The sequence below is a fragment of the Carassius auratus genome, chromosome 11, assembly GCF_003368295.1.
Source record: "Carassius auratus strain Wakin chromosome 11, ASM336829v1, whole genome shotgun sequence".
NCBI classification, from domain to species: domain Eukaryota; kingdom Metazoa; phylum Chordata; class Actinopteri; order Cypriniformes; family Cyprinidae; genus Carassius; species Carassius auratus.
Window position 1 is genome coordinate 8,175,393 of NC_039253.1, and position 26,863 is coordinate 8,202,255.

A 26,863-nucleotide genomic window follows, 5' to 3' on the forward strand; every position below is an offset into this window, starting at 1 on the left:
GGCCTTTTCTCTGGTTGTGTTTGTGTTTACCCACTCCTCTGACATCAAAGCGACGCCACTCAGTAGGTAATTGCACTTTATCCTGAGTCCAATTCACACGGGCCTGTTTCCCTCCGAGCAAGGTGCACTGCTCTGCGAGACCCATCAAAAGAGCTCTTTTGTTTTGTAAATATATAAGCCCAGGGGAGGTTTTAGTGCATAAAGTCCCTGTTTAACTTCTTAACAACCACTTGTTGCCTCTAGCGTCTGAATGGTTGTTAATGAATACTTTATTGCCACTTTGCTGCCATGCATCATGGCGACTTTGTTTAATTTCTCAATCCAGGCGCCCTGTGGCGTTTCCCAGAGAAGTGGGGAAACGGCACATTTGCATTTCCTTTCTCTGGAAAACACACGTGGGATGAGTACAAGTGAGGGAAAGACAGCAGTGGTCTTGAGACACACAAAGACCAGAGTAGAAAGAGATCGCAAAGGGGATGGTGTGCACGGAAGGAGGCCGGAGTTGAATTTGTTATGGTGTTTGTGTGGTTGTCCAGGGTGGGGATACAGTAGGAATCAGATTTCCCCCCAGACCTTAAGGTTGATGCCTCAGCAATCTCCCTGCCTCGCTGGTCCTGTTTGGACATGTTTAGAATTTATCTTCTATGCTCACACATGTTAATATGAGCGTTGAGTAACAGTCTATGTTCTGGCTGTTGAGTAAATGTGTGCTGGTGACTCTTGGGTGTCGTGAAGCAAGTGTATAATCAGGCTGCGCTCCAGATGTGTGTGGAAGCCATCATTTTTACTCTCGCTGCCATTAAGAACATATCCTAACTCGGAGGGATTGCATTTGTGTGAACGCATAAGTGTGTGACCACTGCCACGGGATTATGATTGTCATCACCCACTTCTCCTGGTTTATTTTCTGCAAGAATTGACTAATAACTCCATCAATTAGTTAGTAGAACAGCTGCAGCGATGATGGTGGACTATTTAAATATCCCAGTGCTTTCAGAAACCGTTTTTTTTTTTTTTTTGGAAAGCTATTTTCATATTGCATCTTATTTGTATGTATTTTTACAATATGTTGGACACCCATCACAAAGAAACTCACCCAATAGAAATCATGTACCTTGGTTAAATATGATAAACTCCGGGCATCAAGTAAGAAAGAGATTGACATAGAAGATTTGTTGCTTGAAGGTTTATCATGTTGCACCGTTTTAAAATGATAATTCAGTACTGATGTGTTCCAAATGTTCATCATGCACCATGAGGCAAAAAGAGCAGCGCTCGTCCCAGTGACGCAGAATTGAGCAACTTAATTGATTGGAACTAAATAGCAGTGTAGAGATAACAATGATGAGCAGGGATTCAGCAGCTTCTAATGACACTCCTGGGAAAATAAATGTCAGAGGATCTCTTTAAAAGACCAAGCAAGATTTACTCCCGTGTCTTTGTGTTTACATCCCTTTTTCTGTTAAAGCCAAAGTTCAAAAAGTACCAATAGTATCAATTATGGTTCAGTAATAATAATGTAATCATATTCAATTTGATTAAATAACAATAATATGAATAATATTGTGAATAAATAATACATAAAAAATTAATAAAATTAATATTTTTTTTATAAATAAATTAATAAAAAATAAAAATACTGGTCAAAGTGATTATGGTGGAGGTTGGACATGTTTTGCTTGATAAAGTTGTGGTATCACTATAGCACCTTTCACACTGCACGTTGGACCCGGCATATTGCCGGAACATTGTCGGGTCGCCTTCTGTGTGAAAGCAACCACGTCCCGGGATTGATTCTGGCATTAAACCCGGGTCGGGGACCTAGTAACATTGCCGGGTTCAACCCGGGACGAGCGGTGTGTGAACAAAAGCAAGATCTAATGCCATGTCGAAGTGATGATGCACATTATCGCGCGACTCTTTTACGGCTGTTTTGAAGGAAGATCAACGTCCGCGAAAAAAAAAAAAAAGTGCAAACTGTAATGAAGCAGAGATCAGTTAGTTCCTCACTTTCCGCGCTGACGCCAAGATCGTTTGCTTGCTTCAGTGAAAGTATAACGTGCCTAACATTATCGACTCGTACATTACACGTCACGCCCTGATGTCATGTATCGTTACGGGATCTTTACGGGTTGTGTGTGAAAGCACGCACATATCCCGGGTAATGACTGGCAGTGTGAAAGTGCAAAATCTAGCGACCCGGGAACAATTGCAGGAATACTTTACCCGTGTATTTGCCGGAATGGCAGTGTGAAAGGGGCTTATGATTATGTTAATCAAAATACAACATACACTCCAGCCAAGTTTCCACCAGTGTTTTTTCTATAAATCTCTTACCTGAAGCCCAAAGCTGCTCTATATCAGGACACATTTGTCCAGAGGTGACAGACCAACATCACTCCCTCTTGAGATTTTGTGCCAGCTTGCATTGCCAAAGTGGTCGCAGTTCAGGCTTGGAAAAAACTAACAAGTTACAGTTCTGGCATTAGCTATGTAAAAGAACTGTGAGGTGACTTTAACAGCCTTCATCTGTTTTGATTTATGGCATTTCATTAGAATGCGGGAAAAAGCACTGATCTTGTGGCTGCTCCACTGTAGCCAAGGTCTTCACCGCTCTTTACTCTATGTGACAGAATTAATTGCTGGAAACTTCAAGTGCAGCTAGATGGATGACCTCTTCTATGATTTGCTTCTTAGTTTTGACAAGCCACGGTTAAGAGGGCACGCAAGTCCAGTACTGTTTAATGGTCATCACATCATGAATGAATGTCAAACCGGTGGTCACGGAAACCGCTGGAAAATATTATGTGTTTAAAACTTGTCATCTCAGGCTCATACAGTTCTCAACATAGACTTCAATTTGTTTCTCTCGCTATGTCTCTCTGTAGGCGATAGTATTATTTCCAGTTGTGCTTATAATGGCTCGGCTCTACGCAGAAACGGACGGTTGGTTTTGGACTAGAGTTCAGTTCTGTGAGAGATCTGAGAGAGTCCAACTTGTTTTAGAGTTCACACATTTATTATTTTAGTTTGAACAAGACTGTTTTCTCGCATAGCCAGTGTGAAGTCTCTGAATAGACGAGATACATTTTCACTGCAAATATAGCAGATGAAAATAAGATGGAGTGTGATGGAGTGGCTCATTGAAGAGGACATTGCAGATGAAAATATGATATAGATATTCAGTGATACATTATCTCACATATTCAGAAAGATGTGAGTGTTATCTTCACATAATGCAAAGTACAATGGATTTGCTTTATTATTATTATTATTACTTAGTAGCTATTATGTTTTAATTGCATTTGATTGGACTGAACTTTGGATATTATTGTTGACTGAAATTAGTTTTTTTTCTATTCCCCTGTGATGAGCTTTTTGTGATCTAATCAATTTTAGATCAAATCAATAAAATCAACTTGCATTTCCCTTTGAAATATTTTGATTGAATTAAAATGGTTTTTAAATGCTGTTTTATGTTAATCAGTTATGGAAGCCATTGAAGCCTTGGTGACAAACTGGAAAATAAGTCTGAGAAAGTTATTGCATTTCAGACTAAATAAGCATATTAAGACATGGGGATTTATTAAGTAATGGTAATTCATCCAAATTGTCTTACATAGGCCTATATGAAGGTTAAAAGAAAACACGCTTCAGGGATCTTCAGCCAAAAGGCTCTTTTACGATCCATAAGCCCAAGCTTGCTGTGAATCAATGGAGGATTGAATTACGACTTAATCCCTTTAATAAAATGCTTTGTGCTGTAATCTGCCGAACAAGATGCTGAAGAATGATACCATTCCCCTCACTCTAATGTACCAACTAGATTCTCTGTGTGTGTGTGTGTGTGTGTCTCTGTCTGTGTGTGTGTGTTCATTATCAGACTTGGCACACCTGTAAAGAGCACCAGTGCACAATATCTTTATTAGTTGTCCTATGGATGTCTTCCTTAGGTAATTCTTTTCTAGTTATACTGTATGTTTATATGCAGAAATGTAACAGTTTGAGCTCTTATTGAGTAGCTGAATAACCTTTATAAACTCTTTACATAATGGTGTTTTTTCTTTTTTTTTGATTGGCTTAATAGATTGAATTAAAAATTGTGGTCTTAAATCCATATGCTTGAATATACTGACACAGTGGGATTACACATAGTTATACATGTTTTTGTCTTTTTGATGAAAATGAACACAATACTTCTCTGTTATCTCCTAATTTCTTTTTATTTCTTGCATCTCTCTTCTCTCTTAGATAACTAAACACCACCTCCTCTCGCAGGCTGCTCGTTCCATTGAGGAACAGTTTTGCCAGAGGAGGCAGATTAATGTCTTGCTGTGGGAATTTTTAGGCATGCTCGGTTTTTGACGCATCTTGCTTAATTGCTAAAGCAATTAAAATGTTTTCTGCTGAAAATCATGGGGTGGCACCTCGGCGGTCTTTCTCTTTTACTCTGTTGTAGCGCGCTGTTATCTCTGGAAAAGCTGCAGAAGAAAAGCGAAACACAACAAACAAGTAGGAAAACATCATTGGCTCTATCCCAAATCAGATTAGCATATTACCCAGAGAAAGAGAAGCTTCCACTTTGAGCTCTGCTATCTTGACTGAAGGATGTAGACAAGATGTAAACATGAAAAGAGTAAGATAGATTATTCTATATTTGGTTAGCTTTCGGTTGCAGTAGATGGCCATTATTAGAAATTTATTCAAATTTTGGACGTAGCCGACAAGTTACATTAAAAGAGTAAGACAGATTACATGCCAATGCTGCAGGTAGCTTTGTGGTATTGCGATAGAAAATTACTTGGGAGATTTGGGGTTTTGCTCACAAAACATTACTCCACAACTTGCTAATTTCAAGTCAAATTTGGTTAGTTTTCATTTGCAGTAGATGGCCATTATTAAAAACGTATTCAAATTTAGTCTAACAGTAATAAGTTTGACAGTAATTAGAGAAGTTACCTCGACGTGGCCTCTCAATATTACTGTTGTGATGGAAATTTATGAGCTTTTATGAGGGTTTTGCTGTTTTGTGGCAAAAATGAAGCCAACAATAACAAGCCATATTAATGGCTAACTCAGTGACGCTAGGTATTTGTTCGCTTTGGCACTGTGTGGGAATTTCATTAATCTCGTTCGCTGCACAAGGGGGATTCTCAATGGAGCCGGTTACGCTTATTTTATGCTTAATTCGCAAAAACTTGGAGTCACAAAGGAGTATGAGAAAAAGGGAGGTTCTTCTTCACTTGATCTTGCTCAACCGTGACCAGAGACCCAGATAGAGAGATCTTTACCTCCAAGATTTAGAAATAACGCTCATTGTCCCCTCCGCTGGAACTTAATGGGCATTGGAAATTCTTAGCTATAGGTACTTCATTATATAGCATAGTTAGCTTTTATTACAACGCTTCTGATTCATTGTTTTTATTATACCACATAATTGACTTGTTGTTGATGGTTTCCTTTAAAGACGATCACCTTGGTGTAAAACTGCTTAAGTCTTTGCTACTTAAAGAACGAAAATAAGACCCTGGAGATGGCTAACTTTGTTGAAAAAAAAAAAATCACATGTTTATATGTTAAATGAGATGCTAACTCAAACATTTTTTTTTTTTTTTGGGGGGGGGGGGGTACTGCAGTATCTTATGTCTTTATCTTACGGCTGTCTAGCAACCTGACTGCTTGAGGTGAGAGGTCAACCGTCAGGTCATGGTTCAGGATGTCCTGTCTGCCAGTCAAGTGTGATTGGGTGTTTCCCCTGTCAATCATACACAACTGGTATGAGCTCTGACAGGTGGAAGGCTTTGTCGGGGTTGAGATGGCTGGTAGGGGAGAGATGGTAAAGATAAACGAGCTACTCGGATGGGTGTTAATTTATTTGACTGTCACTCTTTCCCCTCACTGTTTATCTTTCATCCCAAATGTGTGCGACCTGAGCCTCAGGGGCTGGAAGTTTTTGAGATGGGGGAGATATTCTGGGCCGATATCTGACAGTCCCAACTATGGTTGGATATTCCTGGAGGCGGACGGTTGAATTCAGTTGTTTCATTTTAGTTTAAAATATAGGCTATAAAAATAAATTAATTAATTAATAAACGCTATTTAAATTCGTAGTAATATTACTCAATATGGTCGCTGTGTTTTTAATCAAATAAATGTCTTGACTGTATACTAATAATAGTTATACTGCAGAGGTAATCTTTAAAAATGAATGCTGAATTGCTGTCATGTTCACTTGAGCTTGTATTGTAGGCTTTCAGTTTTATGTTTCTGTAATGAGTCCAGGGGTCTGTATATTTCATATGCGGACACCCTGTCCTCCTACATGTTTCTTTCTGTCCTCTTTTTCATACAGTAACTAGCATTTTATTCCCTTTGCACCTTGGGTAATAGATTAGATCTGCATGAAACTGTTTGTCTGTGCATGCACTTTAAGAAGGTAGTGTTGACTTATTCTCTTGTTATTAATTGGAAGTGTGAGGTCAACCAAAGGCTACTCCTAATGACTGATTGGGAGAATGGATGGTTGGGATTCGGATGATAAAAGGCAGGGAGGAAAGGTTTACACCACTGTTCGGCACTGGGAAGTTATGAGGTTTGGTTAATCCAGGAAAACCTCTGATGATGGATGAGAGCTCTCTCTTCTCAGCTTCCCTCTCCTGAGAACAGACCTGTAAGTGCACTTCTGTGGGAGGATTGGGGCTTGTTAGAAATCCAGATCTCACTTTTCTTTTCTTTTTTATCTTGTATGGGATTTGCATGAACTGATCAAGAACATTTCTAGGTCAAATTTCATTCTACAGACATAAGAAACTACTGTACATTTTGCTTATTTTCTTTTTTTTTACTGCATTTCTCCACATTTTTACTGCATTTCTTCTAATTTATAATTAAATGAATTATCATTACCATAAGTGCATGAATAAATAAATGCATATAATTGTAGTATTTATTTATTTTTGTCAGTTTTAATATTTTAAAATCTTTTTTTCATGAAAATTTCATCTGTGTAAATTCGCTTAGTGGTCTTTTATATTTTTTGCAAAACGTTTGCATTGTGACATTATTTTAAATGACCTGGACATGTTTTGTGAGCTTCATCCAATGAGCTGCTGCAATTGTGGTTAAACTTCATGATAAGGCCTGGAATCCTCATAAAATACATAGTCTGGGCCTTGGATTTTTAGTGTATTTGGATCATGTACTGTACCTATCCAAACTTTCCTGGAAAACCAAGATATCAAAGTATGTGAGAGGCGTATGATTTTTAGTCCAAGCAACATATCTTTGTGTTTTAGTTTAAGGATTATATTGCTCTCATATGATAAATGCTACCTCAAAAATAAGAGCATGAATGTTTTTTGCATTTCATTTTAGGCATTTTTATTTTAAATGCATTTCAACTTTCTGATTCAAAGCTCATATTTTGAAATATTAATATACTGAAAGTGGATATGTTTGTGTTGCTGTTAAAATGCAATTCTCAGCAAAAAACAGTAGGCCACTCATGTTCACTGGCCTTTGGAAATCAAGAGTATTGCATTTTGCATTGCATTTCTCTTTAGAAAATCAATAGCAACTGGCAAATCCTCTTTTGTATCAGACAGCTCATGCGAGAGTCCATTATGCCAACAGCAAACTGTGTCAGAGATGGATTTGGTCAGGTTGGGGGGGGGGGGGTGCATCATAATACAATTTGAACATCATGGTCTCATCGTAGTCCTCTCATTTTTCTCTGGTTTTGTTTGTCACATTTGCTTCGATAGCAGCACAGTGTATTCTGTCTGATGCAGTGTTATCTGGAGCTCAAGTTAAAGATGGAGCCTGTTTATCTGCAGCAGACAGCGGTGCAAGATGATGAGGTTTAAGTGTGGGTGTGCTATCACTGGACAAGGTTGGACAGCCTGTGACCCTCCCTTTCTACTGGATCTATGAATGCATTGCTATGATAACTCTGTGACCTCCCTCCTGCTGGAAGCTAATCGGGATGCTTTGTGTATCTAAAGCACAACGAGAGACACGCATGGAGTGTGTCGTTGCAGGAATTTATCCGAAGACTGCCTGTAAGGAAAAACCATTGTTCCCACGGCATTAACCTTGGTTAACCAGATTAACCAGAAAGACTTACATTTTTGCCAATGGTCCACCTGCTGGACCAGCATAAACCAGCATGGAAATTCATGTGGGTATTTTTTTGCTGAAAAAGTATGCTAGGTTGTGAAACGTTTCCTAACTTTGAAGTCTTATACTGATCATTACGAAAAAAAGAAAACATAGGGCCCTTAATTGATGGTGTAGCAATATGGTAAATCAATATCAAAGAGTTTCTGGGCGAGAACATAAAACGAGTTCAACAAGTCCAGTTTAAGCTCTGGGGAATTGTATCCATAAATCAAAAAATGTCTTGGATTTGTTCCATCATTGGTCATCATCATCATTGATCAAACCAGCTTTTAAAAACCTGGAATGACTCTTCAGCCACCCAGCTGGATTTAAAACAACAGGAAAGTAAATTGTAGCGCTCCGTAATGCCTTTCTGCAAATGCAGTTTGGCTGTTATTTAAACAAAGACAAATGAGTGTTCATGTTCTTGTGAATGAATCACTTGGATCCATACACCGTACAGCTGCTAACTGACATTACATTCACTCAACGACTTTTTATGAGTTTCAAATATTGTTTTATTTAAGTTTATAAACGTTATATTGCTCATTCCTCATTCCACCCTACATAGTGTAGATTATGAAATGATAGTAACCAGAAGAACGTTTAAAGATGTCATGCAATCTCTTTTCTACTAATCTTCATGCTCTAGATGAGCCAGCAAGCTCTCTTCCTGAGGGTGGACCCTAGAGCAACATATAATTTTTTATGTAAAGAAGTATTTGTTCAACATTGTGTCTTGAAGTTGGCAAGGTTTGGGTTGTAAATCATCTGACAGTTACCTTCCAAGCCAGGTCTGATTGCATGGTTACCTCATTCGCCTCCAGTACTGTAAACTATTCATAGGGCTGAATTTTTCCATACCTGTAATTTAAATGGTTCTCTTTTTTTAAAGAGTGTTTAATATAGGCTTGCTGATTATAATTGGGTTTTGGATTTGGAAGAGGTTCACCCGTCTTCTCTTGAGTGAGAGTGACAACCACTTGAACCACTTTCTGTTTGGAAATATGTTTTATGTTCAATATTCATGCACTTTTTGCTGTTTAGACTCTTAAAGTAGGCTTTAGACTTTTTTATTTTTTGCCAATGTCACGGTCATGTTGGTACTCTTTCTCTCTCTCTCTCTCTCTCTCTTTCTCTCTCTCGGATGATTACCAGCAAACAGGGAGTCACTAAATCAGCTCAGTAAAACCCTTTAACCCCAGATCTCAGTCTCCTTTACTTACTGTATGCTTTATCTTGCCCTGCTTCCTTCCTTTCAGTTTCTCTAGTCCAGTTTACTTTTCGAAGTGGACAGAATCCTGGCATGCATCCAGGTGTCAGAATCTATAAACGTTTGATAAGGTATACGTAAATTAGCCATAAGTGCATTTACATTTAGTTATAAGAATGACTGTTAAAGACATGAAAAGGAAGGAACTAAGTTATTAAAATGGAATGTTTACTGCAATATGCGAATACAGGGCATTCAGGATAAAAGATCTTTCCCAGGCAGGTCAAACTCTGTTTATGTGAGTTACTTGGTGAAATGACTCCTCACCTCTATATTTCCCAAACAGATAAATGAAGCATTGCCTTTTTACATTCATCTGTTAATTTGTTTAAATTAATTTTGAATTATTCAAATTTCGGTTGCACTTTATTTTACAGTACGTGTATATACATGTACTTATAGTGTACTTACAGTGTATTTATCTAAGAAAGTTCTGGTAATACAAGGTAACTACATGGGGTAGGGTTAGGTTTAGGGGTAGGTTCAGGGTTAGTACCTAGTTATTACATAGTTATTGTAATTACTATAATAAGTACATAGTATGTACACGAGGAACAGGACTGTAAAATAAAGTGCTACCCAAATTTCTTTATTGGTTTTATTTAAATCTATTTATTTATTTTAATTTATTCATTCATTCATTTTAATGCATTTATTTTGTTTTTATTTATTTTTTCCCTCATTTTATTTTACAAAGACATTTTTGACTTTGATATTCTTTTTAATTTTTTCTATTAATTATTTTATCTATTAATTCATTTTATTGTATTTTATAGAAATGATTGAATGTAGAGAATTCTAGCTTTTTTTTTAGAAGACCAACATCTATTCACTTTTTATTGTATAGAAAGAAAAACTGTTATTTTTGTTGTGAAAAATAAATAATAAGGACATGAGGGTGAATACAAATTTATAAAATTAATTTTTTTAGGTGAACTAGGTACAGTATAAAAGTATAACTTTAAAATAGAATTAAAGCATAAGTTCATATAATTTTTCCCACCCTCATTGGACAGATCTTGCATCAGTCTTTCCCTTTCTTGAAACAAGTTAACACAGGCAATTCTTAGAGTATTTGAGCTGGTCATTTTACTGGTTTTATCAGCAGGGGCACCTCTGTGACACCTGTGCATCCCACTCTCCCTCAGAATAAAGTCCCTCCCGTGGTGACAGAACCTGTCCTGAAAGGGTTAACCATCTGCCATTTTATTCCCACGGGAGAATGCCTGTGGGGTGCCGGGTGAACGTGTGGCGCACCAAACCTTGATGCTGCTTGTCTGCAGCTAATCGCCTCCCTCTCAGATGAGTGCTTGCGTAAACGGAGAGGAAGAGCGACTGGGCGAAATAGATGAACGTGTTGACTCAATCCTAATCCCACTTCCTTCCTGTCTGGCCTGGGAAACGGAACATATGCAGCCCAGATCGCATCCAAAGCGTCTGCCAAATTTAACACCAATGCTGGCATTCTCTCATGCATTGGCTCTTAAAGGTCTTATAGGATGCACGGTGTGAAAAGACTCACTTCTATATGTAATTTTTTCCATTTACAAAAGCGACAGTCATACAGACTCTTCGGGTCCCATAGGTGGGGATTACAATCACTGAGGCAGCGCTATAGATACCACACAGCGGGCGGTAAACCGAAGGATGGAGATCATTCACAATGACTTGTCACTTTTGCCATTCCTTTCCGTCTGCCTCGGAGGAAACGGAGGAACAATTCCACAGCCACCTCTGACAAACCATGTCCCCTTCACCTCTGTTGTGATAGCTCAACTTTCTGACGCTCTCACCGGGGTGTACGTAGACCGATTCCCATCACCTCCAGGGTCACCAGAGATCCCCTTCCTGGATGTCCGTGACTGTAAATTAGCCGTCGACATGTCACAGGATACAGACAGGAACTCTTGGGGAAAACCTGCTAGTCTCAGTCGTTCAGTGCTTTGAAAATCCATTTGTGTCGCTGACGAAGCGCTTCTCCTCCGTTCCCATTTCCCCAGGTCATTTTTAGTGCTTGTGTTTATTTAAGGAGGGCATTGTTTTCGTATCAAGGATGATGTCGCAATTCTGCCTGTGGCGGCATCTTTGAGAGGCCGTTTTAGTACGGGACTTTGGTGCAGACATCTGTTCTTCTCGTAAATGCAAAACTTCCATGGACTCTCATGACACATTCAAAACTATATTAGTATGTCACGTTGGACACCTGAATGGAAAAAAGTACGTCAAATGAAATCAAACCTTTTCTCACGTTTTTGTTTTGAGAGCTTAGGCTCAACCTTTCCAGTGCAGTCCTCAAAATGCTGTTCTTAATAATAACAAGCATCAGTGAAGTGGAACATTATTGCTGAATTTGAACTTCCTTCTGGTCCAGGCCAAGTCAAACATCTTCTCACTGATACGATGAAAGCGTATATGGGTTCTGGCAGTGTGTAAACGAAATAAGGGTGGCCTGTATTCTCAGAAGACCAAAAAAAAAAAAAAAAAAAAAGGCAATAGAACTACTACGTTCATCATGATTTGTTTCGGAGTCCATTCGCAGCCTGAATCTCAAATTGTCATCAGTTAAAAATATTATTAACTCAACTGTTAGGCACTAATTTAAAACAGCTGCTGAAATTGAAATAATGTATAACAATGTAATATTTTAAATAATGTTAAATTCAGTGAAACATTATTGCTAGTTGACAGTTTTCTGTTTGAATATATTTTTTAAAAATGATTCCTTTGGTAAAGCTGAATTTTCAGCATCATTACTCCAGTCTTCAGTGTCACATGATCCTTCAGAAATCATTCTAATATGCTGATTTTGTGTCCAGAAAATTTTTTTTTATCATATTTTTATTTTCTTTTTTGCATTTTTTTTTCAGGATTCTTTGAAAGAAATTTCAGCAGAACTGCAGTTATTTAAAATAGAAATGTTTTGTAACATTATACATTAAATGTAATTTTTGATCAATTTAATGCAACCTTGAGGCATTCTTTAAAAAGATAAAAATCTTACTGACCCTGGCTGACCTGTAAATGTTACTGAAGTTGAACTATATGGTGTATTTTTCTTTTTTCTGTTTCATTTTTCGCTTGGAATCCTCATTTGGATTCCTTGCAGTAATGCCACTTTGTTTCTGCAATCCCTGCTTCCTGATTCTGCTCAGGTCGAGGTCAGTGACTCTGACCCCGGGGCTAATCCTGGATTAATCTGGAGCTCAAGCAGCCTTTGCTGCTGCCGCCTCATGACTTAAACCCTGCCGCTGTGAGCCTGATGTATTTACATTGGCGGGAATGAGTATTTCTCTATGATTGAGAAAGACAGGAGAGTCCAACAGCTGTTCGGTTTCTTTCTTCTTTCACCCTTATCAGACAAATATCATACGTCGTCCACATTTCAAATATCTTGTGATCCGTTCAGTCTATTCTTGGCAATATTGTGTTGATCATAAAAAGGTCTCTTTCTAGCATACACCTGATCCCTGGACAGCCGAGGCGGCCCACCCTCCTGAGGTCAGGGCACATGAGGGCAACGCGTGTGTGAGGGAGACGACCCAGATTGATCGCTGTTGAGAGAACGCTTGTTAATAAAACATGTCTGTGGTGATAGAGAGCTATGTTTTCACAGATGTGTCCAATTCAAAGCAAGCTGTCTCTCTCCCTCACAATTCAGACTTCATAACAGATACTGTGCACTGAAAGTATCTTTGGTTTATTGACATTCAGGCTCTTCTTGTAGGAAATGGATTTTCCATCAGATGTGTGGTTTTAAACACCAGTGATGCTGTCATTGAGTTCACCTGTCATTCACTTCATCTTTAATATCAAACAGAAGGAAGAAGTGGTTTAAATTTGAGTTGTTATGCTTATGTTTTTGCCTGTTTACAAATTCCTCTAGCCATGCAAGCTCAATTTCATGTGTTTTTGTGTTGTATTATGAATTTTGTTCTTGCTGTTGCCACAAGGGGTGGTAAAGTAGGTTTTAGACTGCTATTATCATAAACTATTATCCATAGCCAGTTTTCTCGTTCAGGTCAAATACTCTGCAACATTTTGAAGAAAAGTTGGATAAAGATGGTTAAGGAATTAAAAAGGTATTACCAGTGTTATTTTAGTGTAATTGAGATACTATTATAGTTCATGCATATATATATATATATATATTTTTTTTACATTTTGTTTGTCGTTTAATTTATTTTATTTAAAGTTTTAGTAATTTAGATGTTTATTTTTTCATGTCTATTTTTTATTTAAGTTTTAATTATTTTAGATTAAATTAACTAAACTAAATCTATTTATTTATTTAAAAAAAATGAAATGCTGTCTTGGGTACTAGAACACAAATGTTTTATTTGTTTTATTTTTTTATATATTTAATTTCTGTTAACATTTATTTATTTGTATTTATTAATTAACTTTATTAACACTTCTACATATTTGCAAAGAATATATTTCTGATGTTTTAAAAAATTTAAAAGACTTTAAAAGTGTATTTTTTATGTTAGACAAATGGGTGCCTTTTTATCGTTTGTTGCTCAGTTTTGTACACACACGGATGCCCACAATCACAGGATTGTAATTATATCTTTGAGAATAGAAAAATGCAGACTGCATGATGTGTTGGAGGTGGTGATGCATGATGATGGGCACAAACATTTTTTAATTATACTGAAACAGATCTGATTTGACTCATACAATGGCTGTGGGTTCAGTCTGTGGGTCGAAAGACATCAGCAGATGTAGTTTATTAGATGTGCTCATTACAGATGAAATCCCCGGTGGAGAAACAGAGTGTACCTGAAAACACCTCAAAACATATGTGCTTTTTAAAGTTCAAAAGAATTGCACACCTCCTAAATGCTGCAGAATTGTAAGATCACACAGACTGGGGCGCATGGCTGTTTGGCCATATAACCTTATAACTGTGCCTGATTTATTTTTTTTGTTATAAAGTTTTTAAAATGTAAAGGGAGAAATGTGTTTAAACCTGAACTTTCAGCAACTTTCTCACATTCTGTCTTTAAACAGTTGTGTTTTATTCCACTCCACACTTGTTGTGTTCTATAATGGCCTTTCTGTTGCTCTCATCTGTGATTAAAACAGGTCCAAACTAAACAGCAAGAGTATGCTAGACCTGCTTTCCAGTAGTTTTAGAAGCATTCCTTCACCGTTGTATCATCTTTTGATCCTGGAGGCCAAGAACAACTCTGTCTGTGTGTGTGTGTGTGTGTGTGAGAGAGAGAAAGAGAGAGAGAGTGAGTGAGTATTAATTTATGACACAAAAAGATGTTGCCTTTTAACGGCGTGAGTCATAGCGCCAGGATTAATGAAACTGTACTGTGAGCTGATAAAGACGCCGCTTACCTCATATACAGCCAGGCTTCCAGAACTTCAGATATGAATCAGGTGAAACATCCGCCTGGAACATATTAGGGATAAATGCAGCTTTCTGTCTCTCTACTCTCTGTGAGCTCTTATCTGAGTCTTACAGGAAATCAGCATGTGCGAGTTGTCAGAACAATAACACAAGTGCACTGCGGCATGCAGTGGGTTGAACTGCTGCCATCTGTGTGTGTGTGTGTGTGTGTGTGTTGCTCTGCCAACTGTACCACACGCAGACATGGCAAGCTGTTCTACATGGACAAGCATCGACGAGGGTCACATAATGCTATAGTATTAAAACTTTAAAGGCCTTAAAGGGGGATTGTCAGATGGGGGGGGGGGGGATTCAGCCATCATTTAATTACTCGTATCATTCCAAATCTGTATGACTGACTTTCTTTGTTCTGTGGAATGGAAATGTTAATAAGCAAACCGTTTTGGTTCGCACGTCCTGATTTTGCCAAGTTCCATGTGTTCCTAGGTCAACAAATTTTGTTGACCCTGGAACACCATTTTACTCCAAAAATATATTCTTAACCATATCCCTACACCTAAACCTAACCTTAACCATGAGTAATCCCTAAAATCAGAGGAAATGATAGATGAATGACACTGATGTACAAGCACCAAACACTGATTTTAAGCGTAAACGTCACAAAATCTATGAACTGGTTCTTCAAATCTGATTGGTTAATCACAATGTTGTTCCAGGGTCAACAACGATGTTGGCCCAGGAACATGTCTCACTTGGTAAAATCAGGTTCTGCATTTTGGTTCATACAAATACATATATTGTGTTCAGCAGAAGAAATGAATTTACTGTACACAGGTTTGGAATGATGTAAGGGTGAGAATGATTACACATTATTGTTATTTTAAAGTTTATTATTTAAAGTATGTTTTACCAGAAAATACTGTTTCAGTAATTTAACTTCAGAATGTCACATTTAATTCAGTGTGTTAATTGACATTTCTTTGTAAATATTTGAGAAATTGACTAGCAATTGCTGCGTGAAAATTGTTTTTTCAGTAGATTTTCTTTTTGGTGGGAAGTTGGGAACTGCTACACTTACCTTTATATAACCTTACTATAATGCCTTTCTTAAATATCCCTTTGTTTGACCTTCATCTCCCTTCTTTTATGCTCATAATTTAATAATAAGTCTCATGTTATACGATTTAAGTAGACGTACAGTATACTGTATATAGCAGGTGTTTGGTGGTTGTCAAGCCTTAGCAAAGAAAGCACAAGTTTACACCATACATTTTAGTGCAAAGTGACATTTTGGGCAGAGCAAAGACTTTATAAAACAAATGTGTGTTAAAACTTGTGAATTTTAATGGCTGCTAAGCAAGACTCTTTAACACAGCTCTCTACTCAATGTTCAAGTCTTATTAAAAACCGGGATATTATTGCATGACTTCTTGATTCATCTTTTACTAATGTAGCTGTTATACCTTGCTACATTTGTGGTATTTTTACACTGCATAGGGCAAGCTCACCCAAATACCACTTGAATTAGTTTTATTACAGACTTTAAGGTTGGTTATAGTTCAGTTAAGGGTATAGCATGTCCTGGAAGATGTGTATAGGTGGAAACTTTTATTTAAATGGGAGTGCTTTGTGCACCTCTTAAACTGTAATTATGACTTCATGAGTCTAGAGTATGTCGCTTCTGCTTGTGCATGCAAGCGAGTGAGCAGTACACAGTCATACGGAATACACTTTCGCTGTGAAGAGCAATGATGTGGGTTCTGGCTTTGGACCGCCTGCATACATGTGTCATGCTAATCCCAAACCACCCTCATCTCTCTCTTCCTCCTCTCCTTAAGGCCGGACTGAATTTCATACAGAAGCTTGCGCTTGGCAGCAGCTCTTTCATTTAACCAAATTTGAAACTGGAGAAATCTGCCACAGGATGGATTGTCAGTTCTTGCTCTATAAAGGCAATAGCAGTGCTAGTAATCTGGACTTCCAAGTAGTAATGCTGTTGAATGATTTTTATTATTAGAACAAATGTTTCCACCCTAAAATGAAATATCAGTAATAATAATAAATAGTTATTTTTACTTTTGCCATTTGTGTCTCCAAATACAGATCATATTCTGGAGTTAATGATGCTGTTTATGTGTAAATAGGCGTATGTCAAAACATTCAAACTACGCAATGTTGGTTTATGTAGGACGAAAGAATTCACAAACACTCCTACGGAAAAAGTGTTACAAATAATACATAAGGCATTTTGTGTAAAGTTTATTTCAAAGATAAGTGTTCCTCGGCATGAACGAAAAAACGATGAGACCTTTCGTAATATCTGCTTTTGCAGCCAAAATCAAGCATACTTGGCGACACAAAGTGAACAACTGACCAACAGATAAAGAAATGAATCACTTACTGTACATGCTATTGTTATTCATCTGATTTTTTTGTCTTTCTAACACAAAAAAGCTTTTAATCTTTGAATATGTGAACTTGGGATGTCTCTCAGCTGTGGAAAGTGTGTTTTGTAAAGCAGTTTTCTTGATTGAGAATGAAGTTTAGCCATTGTTACAACAATATTTGATGTCGTTTTTCACTTTTTAATGTCAAGTACACTAACTAATCCAGATGTACTGGGGGGACAGTATTGGTAGCCCACTATTCAATACAGTGACCACTGCATAGGGGCCGCTGACTTAATCATAGTAAATGCAACTAACGCTATGGAAAGTGACTTTATCCAGCAGCTTATGATTGTAATGCTATGGGAACATGTATCTTTGTGGGTTTTGTGATTTGTTTTTGGCCACCAAGTGGAAAAGCCAGTCAAGAAGAAAGAGGTCAGTGCTGGAAATCTTGGTACCATCATGTTTAGCAAGCATGGATTAGAGCTGATCTTACATACCCACATTAAAACTCCCACCAGGTCACATTACCTACCTTAGGGTTTACCAGAGCATATGGCGTGAAGGAAGTGAGAAGGTTTTCAGTTGATTGGAGAAACTCACAGCATGTGAGAAGGTAGAAGATGAGAAGGAGCTGAACATAGCAGCAGTATTTGGGAAAGGATATCCCTCTGTCTCTTCCTGCTACACTGCTCATGTAAAGAAACAAGAGTGGGCATGTATCCGTGAGAGTGGGAATTGTAAAAAAGGCTAAAAAGTGCAAGTACGGGTCAGGTTACTCACTCGTTAGCAACACCAAGTTCTAGTTTTCCTCCAGCAAGCCATTTCATGCTACAGAGGCGAAGCAGAGAGGGGCCATTCTCAAGACAAAGTCTCCAGTGTGTCTGTGTAAAACAGACCCCCCAGTAGTCACCAACTAAGAACTGGATTTTCACAGGTCTTTCACCTAAAGGTTCAACATCGGTCCATCAAAGAATGCTGTGGTTTTGTTAGATGCTGGCCTTGAAGATCTAATTAAGACCAGTTCTGTGGTTATTTTTGCAATATTTCAGCACCTCTAATGTTTTATTAGTCTGTCTGACCTGTCTTCAGCTTACTCCAAATCATATACCATAGTAGAAGCTCAGTTTCAAAACCTACTGTAAGCTGTGTCCAAAATCACTTACTTCCGGGGAAGGTAATTATTTTGAATACAATATGAATGTGCATGAATGTAATCTGGACGTAGTGCATTTACCATGTTGTCATAGTCATGTAATCTACAAAAGTTAGTTGCATTGGTTCACTATCATTCACAAATTATGAATTGGGGCCACATGGGATCCATTGGATGCACACTTCAGAATCTTGACAGAAGTATTTGGCAATTTGGGTGCTTTTCGACAACTGCTTTATGAATATTATGAAATCGGACATACAATACCACTCTTTTCACATACTGTTATTAACCTACTGTTTGTTAGGGAAGTATGTGATTTTCGATGCAGCTCTAGTATTAGGGCCCTATTATTTCTGCAATTTGGAAAATGTAGACTGAATAATGAAATCCAGTCATAAAAATCTAATTTAATGTACAGCATGGAATTTCACAGAATTATCAAATTTTTGAAAAAATCTGCACACATAAATCAAAATGTGATATGTTCTAGTGTCTGTGAATATTAAGCTGCAAAAACAAACAAACAAACAAAAAAACAACAACAAAAAAAACAATTTATATATGAATACTCCATATATGTCTCTTTGTGAATGAATGGCACAGATCGATTTTAGCCTCTGCCGCCTTAATATACAAATACATACAAGTACATGAACACACGATCTCTAGCACTGCTCTGAGAGTCACTTCATGAACATTTTACCATTTTACCAAAAAAATGATCATCATATGATATAAACAGAAACTGAAAGGTCTTTACAGCAAGCTGTGAAAATAAAAATTTGGTTTAACTTGAAGAAACTGTGACCGAAATAAAGCCTTTTACTTAATGATAGTAATACTATTAATACAAATAATATATTTATCAGGGTAATTATTTACCAGAAACATGTAAATACTCAACCAATACACACACACTCAAAAAACATGTTTTTATATAAAATCAAATAATTAGAGAAGCTTTAGATTGCAATTTAATGAATCCATATGAAATGGAATCCATGAAATTAATGGACAACAGAATTTGGCAAATTATTATTTGTCTTTTAATATATTCCTGTTAAATTGTGCACTTTTCATGATTTCAGTTAATTAGACATGCTTTTAACTTTTAACTAATAAAACAGAGTCTAGAAAAAAATTAAACTGAAAAAAAAAATGGAATAAATAAATTAATAAAAAAATAATAATACTAATTTGGGAAGAAAATTAAGCAGATTTTATAGGGTCTTCCTGGTATGCTGTCTAATAAACATCTAAGGTGGTCATTAAAGCTGAAGGAATTGTTGAATAGAAATGTATCTCATTAGGCTTAATACATTTTTTTTTTTTTAAATTTCAGATGCACTTTTTTTTCAACACTGTATTTGTGTAAACTATGTAACTGTTCCAATTGTCAGAGTATCATTTTGTTAGCATTGCATCTTGGCTCTGCCTTTTATTGCTTCTAGGTAGACTCTAGTCTGATATTGTCTAAAGGAAGCTGCTGGCTCATGTGTCCAGATGGATCCAAGATAGACATGGAGCTGTTGGTATTGGAGTACAGGGATCTTTAGACAGTTGGTCTTGTTTCCACAGGTGGCCCTCTGTCTTTCTAGAGAGAAAGGGATGGAATGAGAGAGTTTGGGGGTTGAAAGTCAAGGGAGAAAATGAGAGAAGAGCGAGATAAGAGTAACATTTAGTTTTTGGCATGCACAGTCTCCGCTCTATATTTACTCTGGTTTCGTCAGGTCCGATAATATGCCAAGCCTTAGATCTGAAGCGAGCTTTGTGCATTTAGAGACAGAATTCCTACAATAGTAAATGTACATTTCCCCTCCGAGTAGAACATTCCAGACTTTAAACACTAGTGTTTTCTTTGAGGTCTTCAGGAACTGGTTTTGCTGCATGGCTCGGCAAAAATCATTGAATACACGTGGTGAATATCCTGTCGAATTGTTATATTAAGGTGATGTGGTGAACAGAATAGCTGTGCTGTCTTGCTTCTGATTTATTAAAGCTGCTTGTTTGAGAAAAAGATATGAACAGACCCTTAACATTCCATATAGGTATTAACATTGAATGTCACTCCGTTTGTTTGAGGAAAAGTGTGCTACTGCTCTAAGCCACCACTCCCATCCCAGCATCATGGTGCTGTAGTGTGAGATTGAGCTCATGGTCTCGTGTGTGAAAGCTTCACCTGTGTCTTAAGTGGAAACACACACTGGTGTGAGTGAGGTCTGGGCCAGCAGATGGTCAGTCAGAAGGGCTGCTAAAACAAACAGATGTTTAGGAGATGCTGACAGACGTGCTGAAAGGAGCATGAACTACTATGTGAAATCTACTTTTCTTGTTTTTTTGCTCTTGATTTCTTTGTTCTTCATTCTTCATTTGAATTCTGTTTTGCTTGATGTTTGGCTCAGACTTTTTCTTTCACTCTTTTCTTGTTCCTTAGCATTTTTTTTTTATTTCTTTCTGTCTGTCTGTTCATGTCTATTCACACATAGTTAACATGATGGATTCATTGTTCCGCCTTGAGCTGAAACACAAATAATCTCACAGACGGAGACTCACACACACAAACACACACAGACACACACACAGACACACACACACTTTGACAGCTGTCAATCAAAGCCCTGACCTCAAAACACAACCTTTGCTCGTGGATATATTAAATCAAACTATGCAAACAGAGCAACGGTAATGTGATTAATCCGAGAGTATTGTGCTTGTGAATTCAGGGCCTGTGTCAGGCAGATAAACCGGTAATTCTTCATTGGATTTGTTTTGATAAATTACTAAGATTAGAATTTATTTTTAATCGTTATCTATCTCCACTGGGTGATTCCTGACTTGTTGATTGACAGACAGACTGAAGAGACGTGTGTGTTCTTTGTCCTCTGTGACCTGTGTGCAACACCAGGTTAACAACTGTCTGTTAACTATTTTACGCCCTCAATAAATTGTAATATCCTGAATTTAATAATATTTACACAAAAATGTTAATGTGGTTTATTTTTTATATAATTTCTTTCATATTCTTTAAAAGAAAGGCATGGCTTCTATAGTAGCAGTCTCATATTCTTCTTTTGTTTAATTTGTTGATTCCTTTTGCTTTTGAAATGAGGTGAATTAAGTGGGTTTTTTTCTCTCTCTTTCTCTCTCTTTCTCTCTCCTTCTCAGACCTCACTATGTCTGTGTGTCTCTAAGATAAGTTTGGAAAAATCTGAAGTCATAATTACAGATTTGGTTGCCATGTCTTGTGCCTGTAATAACAAACGGTCTATTACCTCATAAAGTGAAATAGATTGAGGATTCTTTCTTGTGAACTGTGGCCAAAACTATCATGTTATTGTCAAGTTGCCATGTTTTTATGATATGTATTTAAGCAATTATGGAAATGGAATGAAACTGGGAGTGGAGCGCTCTTTCTCTCGGTGTAAATCTTCCTAAAACAAACAAAGTGGTAGCAATAAAAGGTTTGTTTTCACTGATTGACCTGAATTTTCTCTGTCATTCATTCTTCAGATCTGAGGTCGACAGATACAGCCCATCACTTCTCTTTCCTGTTGAACACATCAGACTATCGCATCTTGCGCATGGATGAGGATCATGACCGCATGTATGTGGGCAGCAAAGACTACATACTGTCCCTGGACCTCCACGACATCAACCGAGAACCCCTCATAGTAAGAACCAACACAAGTCACTCCATCTGCCTCCCACCATCATAGACCGATATATAAGTGCATAGATTTATTTATTTATTATTTTTTTATTTATATTTTTGTATAATATATTTCTGATTTTATTTTATTTTATTTTATTTTATTTTATTTTATTTTATTTTATTTTATTTTATTTTAAAAGATGTTCACTCTGTTTTGGGTTCAGTTCCTGGACAAGCAAAAGCCTTAACCTAAATCACAGGGTCATTCCTCTATGACTGTTACTTTTACTGATTAGCTCACAGCAATGCAGGAAACTGACTATAAAATTCTATAAAACTAAAGCCTGGATATGTGGGGAACCCTGGGGCCTTATAAAAACTCAGGGTGAACATTCCCTTACTAGTTCAGCTCATTACAGTGAAAGGTTGTTGCGTTAAAGGAGATAGTTTCTGAGATGGTGTGTCATTGTTGTGACAAATGGGATTGACCTGCGTTTTTTTTTTTTTCAGATACACTGGCCTGTTTCCCCACAGAGGAAGACAGAGTGTGTTTTAAGTGGAAAAGACACAAACGTGAGTGCCTTCTTTGCTTCTACTCCGCTCACAAACTCTGATCTTGAAAGCCATGAAAACCTGCGAAACATTCCTGAAAATAGCTCAGTGCGTCCAATTAGAGAACTGGGGCTAAATGTTATCTAATTCCTCCAATAATTATTTCAGACAGAGTTATAACAATATACACAACACAATTTTTCAGTTTAGAGTTGGTTAACATTTGCTCGCAAGAAATCTTTTAGACCTCTCAGCTCATCTGGATAACTCCAGCCAGCACTCATTTATGAAACACTACAGTACATCTATGTGACATCTGTTTGTGGTTTGGATTTTAAGCTGTAAATGTCTTTAAAAATACACAGCATGTATAAAGTTGGTTGGTCTGGGACAGGTCTAGCCCTGAAGCTCAACAAAAAAAATATATGCTGATATAAATGAAGTGAAAGTGATATATTCAGGTTTAGGAGTAGTGCTGAGGCCAAATATATGTTTTATAAACCTCAATCTTCCTGGTCAGAAACCACACACAAAAACATATGCACTCATAGATATTCAGATAAGAAAAACAGATGCTAGATCCAGCATGAGATGAACTCGAACCGGTCAAATTCCTAGATTTGCGGACATATGAAATTAGACATGCGGTTTAGTGGTCTGGTAAAGGAAAACTGTGCATCACCTGATTATCTGCACATCTGTGGGGTGCATTTCATTTGGGGTGTTTTGTTGTGCTCTGGTATGGTGCTTAGTGTCAGTTTGGTTGAGGGATGTGATGGGTTTTAACCACATCTCATGAATTATTAATGTTGAATGCACTTGCTATGAAATAAATCCTCATGTAGGTTTTATGGGTACATTTCTGATTTGACTCTTTTAAACTATTGAATGAAATACATGCCAGTACAGAGTTTAAAAACCTAGGAAATAATTAGATGCTTATTTACCTGTGATTTCCTATTAAAACATGAAGTTATACATTTTTAAATAGGTGATAGTCTTTTGTTTTTATTATAGTTATACAAAAGCATGATTAGCTGCCTATTGATACTCTATGGATGCAATATATTGATACCTGTGTTCAGCAAGAATGCATTTAAATGATCAAAAGGGGTAATAAATACATTAACAAAGTTACAAACAATTTCTATTTCAAATAAATGCTGTTCTTTCACACTTTTCTATTCATCAAAGAAATCCTGAGAAAAATGTTTCACAATTTGCACAAAAATATTATGCAGCATGGCTGTTTTCAACAATGATAATAATAAGAAATGTTTCTTAAGCAGCAAATCAGCTGGGCAACATATTAGAATGATTTCTGAAGGATCATGTGACCTCTGTAATGGCTGCTAAATAAATTAATACATTGCATTTTAATATATAAAATAAAATATATATTTTTTTATTGTAATAATATTTCACAATATTTTTTGTGTTGTTTTGACCAAATAAATGTAGCCTTGGTGAGCATAAGAGACTTCTTATGTATACCTGATTGCATTGGTACAACATTAGCATCTTTGCTTGCATACTAGCAAAGTATGTTCTGGCATTGTTACAGTTCTTGTTTATGGACTAACAGTCACTGTATATTGCCATCAAAGTTGGTCTGTTTTCACTGAAGTGTGAAGTGTTTGCCTAAAGTTTATTTTAACGGAGGCATTTAGCATGTAATGCTAACACAACCTAAAATCCAACAGACTGGAACTAAAAGCAACAATTTCACAGGTTTCTTTTTTTTTATGTCTGGTCTAATGGCTCTTTTGTTCGGTCTGTCACATACATGTGTGAAAATAATTACCGTGAATTTTTCCTCTCTCAGGGCGAGTGCGGTAATTTCATCCGTCTGATCGAGCCATGGAACAGGACACACTTGTACGTGTGTGGGACGGGCGCCTACAACCCAGTGTGCACTTATGTCAACAGAGGACGCAAGCCTATGGTAAGAGTGGGGTAACAGGGCGTGAGAGGTTTGTCTTAAACATAGCAGGTACACCTGGATACCTGTGAGGCACAGGTGTTCTTACTGTATTTATAGATATTCCATTTCCAGATTTCTCAAAAGATCTATCCATTACAGTTCATCAAGTGTAATTTCTCACTCACCGTCCCCTTGTGTCACCTCCTCCCCCGTTAAAAACCCTCCAGGTGTTGGCTGGCGTTCACCCTCACAGCTGCCTTCCCCAGCGCACTATAACTCTCTCTCCTGTTTAGGCGTACTCTTTAACTGAAGAGCTTGAGTTTCTTCACTCTAGCCAGGCATCACACTGTGGACCCTCTTTGCCATTTTAGGACCCTTGCTTGCGCAGCTAGCACTTTCGTCTCACTAAATACTACACTTTTACTCTAATGACGGCCCAGGGAAGTGGAATTGGAATTAACAGAAGTCATAAGTTGGGAGTTTTTTTTTTTCTCTCAAATGCACACATAAAATCACACCTAATCTAATACTACCATTTTTTTTCCAGGTTATGAGTTTAACCAAAAATTTAAATATAATTTGTCTTTCATTGTTAATGCAACTTAGTCTTTCAAAACCTTCAGCTAAAACCAAAACCATTTTCACAACTTGAAATAGAATAAATGATAACTGAAAAAATAAATAAAAACATATATTTATATATATAAACCTTAAACTTATTTGATTTCATCTAGTTGCCAAGGCAACATTTTCAAAATGTAACAAAATGCAAAAAAAAAACAAACAATTAATTTAAAGTAAAAATAGTTCACTAAATATTAAGCATATAGATTAAATGCTGTCATTTGGAAAGCCATATGGGTTTAGAATAACACGAGAGTGGGTAAATAATTACAGAATTATTCCTATATTTTTCTAGTTTCAAGTCTGCAATCTGTGTTATATAAGGTATTATGCTATGGGAGCTCCCATTATAGCGTCTCAGTATGGTGCTGGTGGTCTGTAGCTTTCCATAATAATGAATTTCCTCAACATTTCCAGGACTGGCACAAATCCTTTTTATGCCCTCCTCGTGTGAATGTTTCTATAAGAGCTGAGAGGTGATATCATACCCCTTAACAGCCAGCTCTTTCTAGACAGGAAACCTGGGTCACAGACTGCGTCCACAAAGTCCTCCAGTCAGGCAAACATCTCAGAGTCTGCCCCAGTGAGCACAACACACATCACGTCTAACACATGCAGACGCACATTAATCCAAAGACATACAGATGTGGCCGACTGCAGCAGGTCTTTGGCGTGCTAGATCAGTCTTTGCATTCAGACTCTACCCAAGACAGTATGTTAAAAGAAACACATGTGGCCACAGCAGATGTGTTGACTCTCAATGTTGATTTTTGAGGTTTTCCGAGAGCTGGCTGTGCAACTCATCATGGTCGAACCATCTGACAGCTTCTGTTATGATAAGCATCTGCATGAACCACATGACACCACAGTCCCAGATGAGTTTTGCTTTACACTTCAAGATATCTGTAGAGCCTGATATCTTCCACACACTAACTCTGCAACCTAGTGACTTCCATGCTAAAAAAAAAAAAAAAAACATTGTAGTAAACCAGGTCTGTTTTGCCAGTTTTAGAGACTGGGAGACCGGCTAGATAAACTTAGGCTGGTTTATGTTGCAGGAGTCAACTTTCCCTACTACCCAACTAACATCCTTACTGAAATGATAACACAAACAATACAGTTAGAAAAACATAAAATTTTTAAAATCCACATAATTAAATATGATTAAATATTGAATAGATTATGATAAAGTATTAAATATAAACGTAAACAATAGAATGGTAGAATACAAGGAAACAAATCTAAGCAAGTGTCATACTGTATTAATAAAATGTATAAATATAACTTATTTATATTTGTATTTTATATATTTATATTTATTAATATCATTTTTATATACTGTACTAGTTTAAATGTGTATGTACAAGTATTAAATATTTCACATGAATTAGAAAATTATAAAAACAATAAAAACAAGCTAAAATTGGCATGAGATGATTACACACACATGTGAAATGAGGTGTATGTGTTATTGAAAAAAATTACATTTGTATCATATAAAAAAATGTGTGTGTTTATGTATTTATTTTTTCATCATGCATTAAGCTCTGTGCAGTGCATACTGGGATTTATTGTACTGTGATTGATACTTGCAGTGATGCCTTTAATTTTTCTTTTTTTTTTTTAAAGCTCATTAGGTTTTGGAACAGAGCTGCTGTTTCACTTGCAAAAGCATTCATAGATATACATACATACACATATATGTAATAATTATTGTTTTTTCTGAGTGTTAAAGGTGACCTCAGTGCCTAGCTGAACTTGTCCTCT

General features: G+C 37.0%; 1 protein-coding gene across 1 annotated transcript in view; it reads left to right on the top strand.

Annotated features, from left to right (window-relative positions):
• LOC113110919 (semaphorin-3F-like) overlaps positions 1-26,863 on the top strand; it is a 62,317-nt gene that overhangs the window by 13,118 nt on the left and 22,336 nt on the right. The window contains exons 3-5 of the mRNA XM_026275209.1: positions 21,855-22,015; positions 22,507-22,569; positions 24,374-24,493. Of these exons, the coding sequence (XP_026130994.1) occupies positions 21,855-22,015; positions 22,507-22,569; positions 24,374-24,493 (344 nt within the window). The remainder of the gene's footprint in view (positions 1-21,854; positions 22,016-22,506; positions 22,570-24,373; positions 24,494-26,863) is intronic.